The sequence below is a fragment of the Accipiter gentilis genome, chromosome Z (assembly GCF_929443795.1).
Source record: "Accipiter gentilis chromosome Z, bAccGen1.1, whole genome shotgun sequence".
Lineage (NCBI taxonomy): Eukaryota > Metazoa > Chordata > Aves > Accipitriformes > Accipitridae > Astur > Astur gentilis.
In genome coordinates, this window is record NC_064919.1 from 55,805,489 (window position 1) to 55,818,073 (window position 12,585).

Below are 12,585 nucleotides of genomic sequence, written 5' to 3' on the forward strand. Positions count from 1 at the left end.
GTGCAAGCCAATAACACACAGAGTCAAGATATTTTCAAACTAATTTCATTGATGCACATAGATGGATGCCTGTCTCCAGTCAGCACACCCTTGTCTCAAAAATCCTCATAATTATACACTTAACTAATACATATTAATTGTTATTTTCTTTAATGATTGGTTCTTTCTTCTTCACCTCTCATCTAAATTAGTGCACACACTCTGTCTTCTTCTTTCATTGTCTTCTTTTGAATACGTGGTATCATTTGAGTAGGTGGTCAATGAGTCGGTGGTCACAGTCTCCCCCTGTAGGAGTTACCTTTTACCTACTTCTTCTCTAGTCTTGGCAGTTCCAAGTGGTTCTTCAATGTTTATTGACCAGACCACAACCCATTGCCTTTTCTGACCTAAACTTCCTACTTATTTTCAAAGCCCCATTGTCTAGTAGTTAGTTCCTAAACCCTAAATCAAGTCTAGATACTGTTTCCCTTTTTTACATATTAAATGATGGGGGCTGTACATAGGACTTTAGCAGCTCCCTGGTTATTTCAATCATATTATACATACTAACTGATAACAATATGAAGGCTTAGATGTGTCAATTAAAGATTAAAAATCATCTTCTTCACAAAGGTTTTCATAAATCAGGATAAACAGTTTAGACAAACCTTTTCCAGAAGCACAGTATTTAAAGCAAGGACACTAAAAAAACCCTAGCTGTATGTTAGCAAGATGTTTTCTTCATGTGCCAAAGGAGCTGGAAGTTACTGAGAAGTCAGAAACAACCAACCCTTCTTCTTATAATCCCTGTCTTAGCCTTTCAGTTAATACTCAGAAGAGGTTATGTTGTAGCACTTACTCAAAGTGGTATGCCTTATAAAATAAGTACAGAAACATGTTTAGCATGCACAGATTGATTATTAAGTCTTCTTCAAGTACAAAAAAATACTGAAATACTGTTGTGTAGTCTAAGATTTATCACTGTATATTCAGTTAGTGGCAGAAATTATTTCTCAGTTACTCTAACATCTGATCTGCTCCCAATTGCTACTAGAGAGTGTGTATAATAATATTCATGCCTATGTCTCCAGCCTACAAGAAAAATAGTTTGATCTCTTCTCTCTAAAAGAAATAAGTTTTGCATTTAGCTATAAAATGGATGACAGCTGTTTTTACTAATAAATCCAAGAAGAAACAGTTCCATTGTTGAAATCAGACACAACCCTGGTGCTCTCAGTCACTTGTGTTGTTTCTGTGGCATAGGGCTTCTCACTGAGTGATAATTCACCACTGGACGTATTCACATCTTCTGTTTTTAAGCATTATGTTTTCTTCATTTGTACTATTTTCATGCAACTTATCATGTGTTAATTCTGTCCACAGAGTTACATGGAGGTTCTTTGTGCTTACACTGATTTTTTACATACTTGACACATAAAATGCTATGCTAAGCTTAGTCTGTCACACTATGTCTGTTTAAAGGCAAGAACTGGCTCTCCACAGCTGTTTGACTTCATTAACTGGTTTTCACAGAACAGTTTGCGATGAATTTTCAAATAATTGTCAAAACATGAAACTTTCTACTCCTTCTCAGATGCACTACCCCCCACACCTACTCCCTTCCCACCTGACATCCTGACTCCCTCAGCCTTTTGGCAGACACACTGGACTGTTTGAACATAATCCCAGCAGTTGTTTAGGCCCATGACTTCCAGCTACACAGAACAACTACTTCCTTATGTCCATGCTAATACAGTATTCAACTGGAACTTAAACATTGCTGTATCTGTGTTAACAAATTACCGTTTTAATTTGCAGAAATTTCTTTCAAAATAAACAAAACAAAACAAAGCAAAACCAAAAAACCCAACCCTCCCCTCCACTTCTTTCTAGAAAGTACATCTTGCATTGTTAGGATCATCTTTGATCAGCTAGATGAAAGTTGGTGAGAAAATTATCTTGAAAGGAAACTGTGAAAACAAAAAGCTTACCTATACTCTACATAAAATCAATTTAATATTTAGTAAGCAAATACTCATGAATATTGTTGATGACATTTTTGTTTTTTATAATTTGGAGATACTTACTCAGAGTGTAGACTATAGTAAATTCCATTTTACACTGCCCATTGCAGATTTTTTATTTCATTGTATTTTTTTAGAGATAGCACTGAATTGTTTAATTTGTTTAAATAATTATGATGGGCTTACAAGTGTCAACCTTGAGCTCAGCATGTAAAACAGATATAAAAAAAACACTTTTTAACATCTGATGCTCCTATGCCCAGCCAAAATCCTATTTGAAATTAGTGACAATATAATTTGTGGAGTAATTAGTTGAGTAAATTGCAGCAAGAGTTATAGCAAAGCTTAGTAAATCCATTTTTGTCTATGTTCAGCATCTCATGAATGAATCCCAATGTCATTACTCATTTACAGTTCCATGAGAAGTATTAGCTGCTGTTGCTAGACAAATATGAAAGTGTCATGTTTAAAGTACATCTCTCTCCTTCAGTCTTCCAGAAAGCCTGCTTCAGTTTGCTCAGTTCAGTTCACAACAGTTCACAATAGCTCTTTCAAGGCCATATGATTATTATTGTGAAAAATGCTTTGGAAGAACACAAGTGCTAGCTCTCGGTGGATCAGAGAGAGCAATGCCTTGCATCACCAGGCCCTCTGTGCCTGCTTCAAAGGCAGGCCTCCGCTGTGCTGGAAGGCATGACAGGATGTTGAGTATTTTCTTCCACACAGTAACTCAGAGTACGGAGGTTATCTGTCATCGATGAAAACAGTGCTTCCTTTTAGAACATGAAACGTGCTAACACCCAGACTAGTCCCAGTTACTTCAGTTTTGGGCAGCAGCAAAATTCCAGGTAGAGTCAAAGTCACAGGCCACAGCCAGTTCTAACATTGGGTTTGGAGAGCAAAATAATCCATAGCAAAACTAGGTATGTGACATCATGAACCTGTGAGTCTTTCTGAGATTGAAACATTGAAGCCTTGGCTGTCTTTGGCTTTAGAAATAGTAACATTTCTGTGTTACTATATATATGCCTTCATCCACATATATACTCTTAAGTGTTAATATGAGGTTCTGCTGTGTAAGTCCATACTCATTAAAGGGTATTTATCAGACGGCAGTAATTATTGAACTTGGGCACAGAACTGTGAGAAAGCTGGGTTTTAAGCAATGTGTGTTGTCTGCTACAGAGAAAGCTCTTCTGTATTCTTCCAGAACAGAAGTGAATGGCTGTGTCTCCCCCAGAAGAAAATACCCTTTAGCTTCCTTGTCTGGACATTTCCTCAAAGCTATTTCAGCTTATGTGGTGAAACCCACCGAAAGCAAAAAAGAAATTCGTATCTACTCTCTTCCCTTCTCCTACACCTATCCTTCCCTGCTAACAGATCCCTAGGTGTCTTCTCAATATCTGTGAGAGAGAGGGAATGTTGGCATAGGTGGGCACGAGAGATATTCAGGAAGATGTTCACAGAGCTGGAAAGACTTTTAAAAAACCAAACAAACCACAAAAATGAGAAGCTACTATATCTGATTTTTTACAGTCACCTATCTGTAGTCATGTAAGTCTTATGAATGTTCTAAGCATGCTCTTCAGACCAATGAACATGAATTCTGCATTAGACGTAGAAAAAAACATGCATATTTTGTACCAGTAACATTAGTGCAATGCTCAATAATACTAAGTTTCAAGGGCTATCCTCTTCAACTGTGTTTTTCCAGAGTTCATTTTGTGTTCTGACAACACATCTCTTTCTTCTCATTCTCTTCAGCATTAATAGCACTTCTGTTGTTTGTTATTCATCATTATGTTTGCTATTTATAGAAATACTGCAATAACATCCAAATTGCTACATCTGTATGGGTGCACTGTTGTTCCAGGCACCATAAAAAGCAGTTGGAATGCATAGCCTCTACCTTGAATAACTTACTGTTTAATTCACTGCACCAAAACTGCTTTTAACGTCCTGACCAAGCATCTTTTGTCAAAACTTGAGGTCCCTTCTTCTAAGGGACCAAACTGTAGGCCTTCTGGGGTGCCTTTTTATCCACTTACCAAAGTGAAAATCTTCCCATTTCTCTTTCTAAAATGCACAAGTTTGATGCTGACCTAGAAAATGAAACAAAACAAAACACAGTATTATTCTCCTTTGAAAACAAGACTTAAACAGAGTTGATGGTTTTGGCACTACAGTTCCTTTGTCAGGTCCTTAAATTTTGCAGCTGTGACATTAATGCAGTTAGTATAGTTTATAGTTGTCAGTTCGGGCTGCAGAGTATATAGGCTGCCTTAAAAAGTATTCAGTAAGATTATGGCATTGAGGAAGCAAGTCATTGGAAACTGTGTAACATCAGTAACAGAAATGGCCGTGATCACAAGCTGAGATTGTTTGACTGTCTTAGGCAGTATTACAACTCCTTTAGGTTTAGGCACAGGTTTAGACATGTAGTGCAGATGGAGAGGGAAGGAGAAGGGAACTGTATGGTCTGACAACTCCTTTGCCAGACTGCTCACTTCTTTTTCTCTTGACCTCTGTGGTGAAGCAAAACCAAGATGCTTCTGCCCCCTTCTCATTTCAAATTAGTATGTTACAATTTTATTGTGATGATTTATTGCATTATATTTAAGAATGAATATAAGCTAATTACTTATAAAAAGTGCCATATATGTTTACTAATATCAATACTTTAACACAGAGTATTAATGAGTAGAAGGTGGGGGGGAGGGGAAAGAATGCTTTTATGTGTTCTGGACCAATCTGCATATTCAGACTACTAACATAAGAAGTGACCTCTGCTATACATATGAACCTGCTGCAGATCTCATTATTTACTGCACCGTAAAACTGTGTGTGAAGTGAAAAACTAAAGCTTAAAGCAAAGACTGCCATCACTGTACTACTCTTATTCTTTCCTCTTTATTTTTCAAATTAAAGTACGGAGGATGTAAAAACACAAATATTAGTGTGTTAAAAATATTGACTGGGTAGAGCAATCATGCGTTTTCCTAATCCTCATTCTTGGCAAGCCCCAATTTAACCCTGATTTAATGTAATCTAAATCCTAACCCTGTCTGGAAACTAAGCTTCAAATTAGAAATGGTAATCACGGAAATTCATATCACTGCCCTTTGCTGTCCTCTTGTCTTTTATTCACCATTGCAAAATACATAGTTTCATTCTTGTGAACATTTGCATATGGAAATATATGAGATGCTGTGTCCTCTCTGCTTCAGAAGTTCAGTGTTTCTTTTCCTAAATATATGATACCCTGCACTTAAAACACTACTTCACATCCTCGGCCTTTCTTTCATTACCATAATTCTGGCTGAGTCCTCTCCTTATGTTAGAGAAGGGACATCTGGCAGGCATTCTTGGATTCCATCTTTTTTTTTTTTTTTTAGGATACAGCCTTTTGTATTTCCCTTTCCATTCCCATTAAGCAGAACAGACATCCAGAAGTTTAGTCATAACCAAATTTGGGTGTATGATGTTCGGGTGATAACGCTGTGCTATAAGCAACAACAGTGCCTGAGTGCAAATGTGAGAATAAACCCTTATTTTAAGGCTTGTGTTTACTATGAATGATGACTCTCCAAATGTTAATTCTTGTTGTTTGGAATGTCATTGTTAAAGGAGAGTGAGAGGTATTTCATTGTTCACATGAGTGAGACAGGTCACTTTGGAAAGAGCTTGCTATGTGCAGTCTTTAGTTTAGCAGATTTTAAGAACTGCCAAAAGGTGCAAATTCCTTTTTCCGTTTTCATGTCCTTATGAAGATATCTAATTTCAAAGGCTCAATGCACTTATTTGTTAAAACAGGGAACTTATTTAAGGCTAAATGTTAATAACAATGAATGTTAACTGATTTAATGCAATGTGAAATTGCTGCTTCAACATTCATGCAAATGATACTTCAGTTTAAGTGGCTCTATGTTCTGTTATATAGACATTACTCTGCAATTTGCAGGGTAATTGTATACAGAGCTACTAAACAAATTTGTTTTCTTTTGCATCAGAAGTGCTTTGCACATCTCTTCAATATAGGAAGAATATTTTTAAATGCATGGTTTTCAGTTGGATGGTACGGGCAGCTGTTCTCTTGCTGAATATTTACTAACTGTTAGTGAGTCTCTGATCATCTTATAGATGTCAATCTATATGTCTATAGATTGTTTCCTTTCCTTGTGTGGTATAATTGTGTGAAATTTAAGAGAAATCCCAACAGATACCTAGATCTATTCTTATAGTCTAGCCATTACGCTACTTTACTGACTTACAGCACCACTAAGTAAAAGTATCCATCTGTATATAGCAGCTTTGAACAAAGAACCTTGGGAAAAGAATTTATTGTGTGTTTATAATTATATTTTTAGCAAAATTTACCTTTTAAAATATTTCAGTAGGAATACTGTTTATTAACTGGCACTTTTCTGATGCTTTATAGCTTTTTAATCCAAATTTGTCTTTTATGTATATTCAGAAACAGCTTTGTTTTTATTTTTCAATTTATTCATATGCATAGTTTTTCAGTAGTGGTACAGAATACCAACTTTGCTGCAAAATGGTTCTTTTCCTCCCTCCCCTACTATCTTTGATTTTACTGTTCTCCATCCTGTGTTCAGTTCAGTTGCAGGAAGAATGATTTTGAATAATACGGTCATGATGTCAAACCAGTGCAAATTATATGCTGCTACCATCTGGAATAGTGAAAATAAAAGCTTTATTTACACTGTTCTTTGAAATAATAAACTTTATTGCAGCAGTTTATCTTCAGTATCTATAGTGAATTCTGGGAATACTCCATGTGTGCCTTTTTATTCTGTGAGCTACAGAATAACTAAAATTTGCCCATGGCAAAGCTATCAGTGAATCTTGAAATTGACATTTTTTTGTTCCTGAATAAAATGGAGAACCACCCTCCATTTCCACAACGAGAATAATTGGTTCACATAGGATAACATTTTTTAAGAGGCACAGTGAAACTCTTTGAGCATGTATGTTAGGCAGATTACACAGCTTTAACTACAGGTTAATATGGATATTCTGGAATATGGGTGTTTTGATGGTGCAAATAGTTAATGTGGAAGGAAATACTTAACAGAAATATTACCCAGTTTTCAAGTCAACTGTCCAGTCTTGGACCCTGGTGCTATTGCCTTGCCTTTACACTCCATAAACCACAACACAAGTCATCACAATTTGCTTTGGGTGTTTCACATTTGCACCTCGTATCCGTATCATAGTAATATTGTCATAAGGTACTGTAATTGAGAATATTATTCAACACTATTGTGTCTTTCTTGTTAAAACATGATGCTGATTGCCAAAGTGATTCAGTAAGGTAGCCATGAAGAATTCAAGACTTTAAGACCCAATCTGTTTCTAAAAGCTGTCACTCTTCTTGCTGCCAACAGGGCCTAGACATGATCTGAAAGTAGCTTTTTATGGAAAAAGTAGTCTAAATGTTAAGAAGGTGTGGTACAAATGCTAGATGAAGATCACTGTTTTTCTCTTTGTTTAGCTGTGTGGTACACCTAAGTAGGTTTATCATGAAGAGTCAAATCCATTGTACTGGATGTGGATGAAATCCTCTTCTTTCTTTGGATCCAGCTTTTGTATATATGTAGGCTTGACAGTCAGTATACCTTCAGACATAGCTTGGGAAGTTCCTGAAATCTTATGAAAGAATTATGTCATTTAAAAAAGAGAGTTTGCAACAGCACACTTTTCCCTTCAAGATGAGAGAAAACACAGTTAAAGGATGAGCAGAACAGAGTTTATGATATACAGTTGTGGCATAGCTGTGTTCAAAGTTTTTTTTCTGTAGATCCTCTTAAAGGTAAGTATCATTTCATTTTTGGTAGGCGTAATTTAACTTGGTGTTTTCAAGATACCACTCCATCAAAATTACAGTTTACCCATAAAAGCTGAGTTTTAGTCTCTACTCTAAAAGCTCTTGCATTTGTGAGGGCAGGCTCACCTCTAAGACAGGTGCAACAACATGTGAAATTATGTGTTGGACAATGTCTATAGGTATACTTACACTGAAATCTGAATGTAGAGGTTAACGTGATTTCTCCATACATGTTGCTTGAAAGGGAAGCAATTACCGCTTTGACAAAACTGGCAGCAGAGGTAGGAATCTCAAGGACATTGTTTACAGATGAGCAATATCAAACAGACTGAATACACAGAGAGACAGTTTAGAAATACTATGAAAAACCATGGTGGGAAATGAGGCAAGGCCATTTTGCATCATTCTCTCTTTTAAGGGTTCATGTGGTAACCAGTCTTTGTAATTGTCTCTCTGTGTTGTTCAGATCATACATTCGGTGAAAAATAACTTTTGTAGAGCTCTTCCAGCAGTTGGAAATGATACTAGCACAGTACTAAAGGCATTCCTTTAATGCCAGTAATCAAATGCAGTGCTGTTAAGACACCTAACAAATTCAAAGAATGTGCTCTATTTCTAAATCTCTTGTATCTGTCATCCTAAACAAAATATGTATTACATGTATGATTCACTAAGCACAAGGACAGAGAAATCTGCCCTTTAATGGCCTCTCAAAATGACAGTACCAAATGGCTTTGAGAAGGTCAAGTCTGATTTAAATTGTTGATGAATTGGAAGCTAATTACTAGAACTGAATTTTAATAAGGAACAGTGGTATATACTATGGTTTAGAGCCTAATGAGCATATCAATGAGCAGTAAAAAATATTTTTCCTTTCACCTCATGTAAAGTTGTAGAGCTACCAATATATCAAAATTTTCTAATAGTTACATTTTTCTTACTGTGGCTGAGAGGCACTTGTTCACTGATTTGATACTCAGCTCTCTTGCACAGTGTGTTTGATCATCTGTCAAACTTGGTATCATCAAAGTGTAAAGACAGTTTTGTACATATCACTAATAAACTTAGAGAGAAAAAAAAACAATTAACATTGTAAAAACTAAATCCACTGTGATAAGCACTCCAATTAGAAATTTCATTATTTCTCTGCTCCATTTTATGTTGAATATTGGGGTTTATTGCCAAATACCTGAAAGCCAGATTGGAAACGGGCCACAACTGTCAAAAATATAAGAGTTCTTGCTATTTGAATCTGTTACATTGTGAAGTTTCTCATGAAAATTTCATGAACAGCATTCATTCAAAGAGATTCTATGCATAAGGGGGATGGATGGAATTTAATTACCCTTATAAAAAATAAGAAAGGAAAGCTCTTTACTACTCCATCCTATTAGTATTCAAGATAGATTATCTTTGTTGTACACTTAGGTATTTGCAAAAGGGACTCCAGGGTTTTCTGTACGAACCAAGTAGGAGAGGAAAGGTCAGGTCATAAAAATCCTGTTCTGTATCACAACTCAAGTCTTGTCAGTTACTCCCAAAGTAAAGACTTCATGTTTATAAACAGACATGAAACATACCTTTCTTTGGGAAGAGCTTATCGCTAGTGAATGATTCGACACTTAATCACTGATTGATAGAAATACTAGCTCTGAAGGGTTATGCAAACTTACTGGAGAATTGTGTTTGCTATACCAGGGTAGTATCTATGTGCATTTGTATTGCAAGTAATTAAGTAGGTCATGAGTGGTAGCAGATCCCAAGAACTGCAAAGATTTATAGGATGTACTTACTTGCTATACATTTTTCAGAAAAGTCTGAAGACTTCCCTGAAACTATTTGGAAATATGACGCATTTTTCATGAAAGAGAATTGACAATGAACAATTTCTTCTAAGTTGATTTTATCCCTTAATCAATTGCATGTCAGTAACCACCAATCAAAACATTTAATAAGATATGTGTTTTATAGCTAATATTGATCCTCTTTCTTTGGGTTTTTTTTTGCTTCCTTTTTGAAGTGAAATTACAGCCATTATTTTTCAAAAAAAAAAATTTTTTTGCTGTATTAATGGAAATTAAGAGCAAGATGTTGTAGTTCAAATAGATTATTTTACCTATGCTAACTTGATTTTTGAGAAATTGCCTGATCCCACTGTGCTTCCAGTGTTACTTGCTAGTGTGTATCATCTTAACAAGGCAAATTGCTCTTGTTCAGTATACTTAGTATTTTGCTATTGACTGCACTAGGATGAGATTTTTTACCATTTCTGAGTGGTTTAGTTGACACAGTTGTTTCCATTCAAGATCATTATGAATATCCTGCCACTTTAGCAGTAAAGCTCTGTCATACCCATCTTACAGATGGACAAGTGAAGCACACGGACATTAAATGTTAAGACCAACAGCACATAGGTAATAATGATGAAAGCAAGAGATATAACTTGGGTCTCCTAAGTCCTTGCTTGGCCAAATTCTATACTGTATGATCACAGTTCCTTATATACTTGACTCATGTAAAGAAAGGTTTTTTTCCTTGTTGTTGATAGGCATGGTAAGTCAATCTTTTGTATAAAATAATAAGGACTCTCACAAACAGAGCAACACCAGTATTGTAAAGTACCATACTGGGAGTCTAATAATTATGCACTACATACAGTATCTATGCCAATTTAATGCATTTTATAAGTAAGTGTAAAGTTTTTAGCCACGTTTTTATGAACTTTCTATTTTCTATCAGCATTTTGATCACTGTAAGTTACCAAAAATACTGCCTAAGTATCTTTTTTGTATCAGTTCCTTGCATACGAACAATTAAGGAACCCTGGAACATTAAGCAGGGTGATGATTGGGGATTTCATGAGTTACTACATAACTAATAGGAAATCCTTCAAATCATATATTTCTTTTGCAGAGGATCAAATTCCCCGAGGTTTCCCCACCATTGATATGGGCCCACAGCTGAAGGTGGTTGAACGAACTCGTACAGCTACCATGCTATGTGCAGCCAGTGGCAATCCTGATCCCGAAATAACTTGGTTCAAAGATTTCTTACCTGTTGACACAAGCAACAACAATGGCCGCATCAAGCAGTTACGCTCAGGTAGGGTCTTCTTACTGTTTCTACTAACGCCCAGAGTTGTTCTCTCTCACCTTTTCTTTCTTTTCTTTCTCTTCCTTTTTTTTTTTTTTTTTTTTTTTAATTTTTATTTATAGGTAATAAGTTCTCTTCCTCCTCTCTTTTCTGTGTTACTGAGTGTGTTGTCCATGTCTGTGATGTTGTCATAGCCTTTTCTAGAGTCTGTCTCTGTGTTTTGCAGCTTCTGTTTACTCCACATTGCTCACTGCTGTGACTGTACTTTTTGATAATTTTTTTCTTTACTGCTTTTTGCAGTATTTGATGGATCCATTTTCTCCTCTTTCTTTCTTCTTTCCTTTTTAGTTTTTTTTAACAAATTTATTTCAACATTGGACTTCATTCAGAAATTGCAAGGAGTACCAATGATTATATTCATCAAAACCAAAACCTGCATTAGACACTTCAATTAAAATTTAAAATGTGTTTTGTGCTGTCTTTTCCACATTTGACTCCACCAAAGATTAGCCAGTTTGGACACATCTTCTTTCCTCTCACAAATACATAAAACACAATACTTTTTCCCATGCACAATTATACCTTAAAAAGAAAATTAAAAAAAAAAAAAAAAAAAAAAAAAGGAAAAGAAATCCTTGGGTAATCTATGGAATAAAGTTTTTTTGCTGGCTGAGCATTTTTCCAACACATTTAGCCACAGTAGTGTGCGCCCACGCTAAAGCTTTATGAACCCTACATTTTCTGGATCTACAGAAGTCTGCTTTTGGTGTAGAATCCAGCTTTTGCTGCTCTCTCTCTCTTTGCCCCTTGCACCTCCCTAGCAGTTCTTTCACTCTCCTCCTGCCCTAGTTTATTCTTTTGCTCTCTTTAGATTAAAAAAAAACAAACAAACTCACTCTAAATTTATAAAGTTTAAAGCTTATCCCTAAATAAGATAATGGGGATATAATGAGCTTTTTTTCTTTGGCAATTGTAGTAGATATCGTTGTAGAATCTAAGTTGTTTAATCACATGTCTTCCCAGAATTCTCAGCTTTTGACCTGTCCTGTGATGTTAAATCGTCTTGTTAACTGACTTTTTGCTTGTTGTCAGCAGAACTGTGTAAATTAACCTTCTGTTAATGTAAATTAAGAATTAATTTTTCACATGTGACATAGATGATTTAGTATATAAAGCTTTAACTGAAAACTTTGTACCAAATTATAAGGAATATAATAATATTTTTATGCTGTCTTTCTTCTCTCCGTATTTAAATCTCCAGAATCTATTGGTAAGTGCTTAGTTCTGAAGCGCACTTCACCCCCACTAATTTCCATATTCAGAATATTATGATTATTATGATTATTATGATTATTATGATATGATTACTATTATTATTCTTAAAATGCATGGCATGCATTTTACTAACAGTCAGTGTAGTCACCAGATCCCTGTAGTGGCGCACACGCACACCTCCACAGAAATGTTGTCTTATCAGTCATAGCAACACCTAAAAGAAACAGTACACGTGTCACATAGCTGTAGAACAGTAAATGCCATAATCCAGCCTAAACTACAGTGTTTGTTTTGAGATAACCTTCAGTGTATCCTCTTTTTATATATATATAGATTTATATATATATATTTAAATAGAATTTCCAA

The 12,585-nt window shown here is 35.5% G+C and overlaps 1 protein-coding gene across 5 annotated transcripts in view; it reads left to right on the plus strand.

Annotated features, from left to right (window-relative positions):
- PTPRD (protein tyrosine phosphatase receptor type D) overlaps positions 1-12,585 on the plus strand; it is a 382,124-nt gene that overhangs the window by 223,634 nt on the left and 145,905 nt on the right. For 4 of the 5 annotated variants that reach the window (XM_049794703.1, XM_049794704.1, XM_049794705.1 and 1 more), the window contains exon 5: positions 10,765-10,953. In XM_049794703.1, coding sequence (XP_049650660.1) covers positions 10,765-10,953 — 189 coding nt within the window. Of the gene's footprint in view, positions 1-10,764; positions 10,954-12,205; positions 12,215-12,585 lie in introns of all 5 variants that reach the window. The other variant, XM_049794707.1, reaches the window with a different exon arrangement.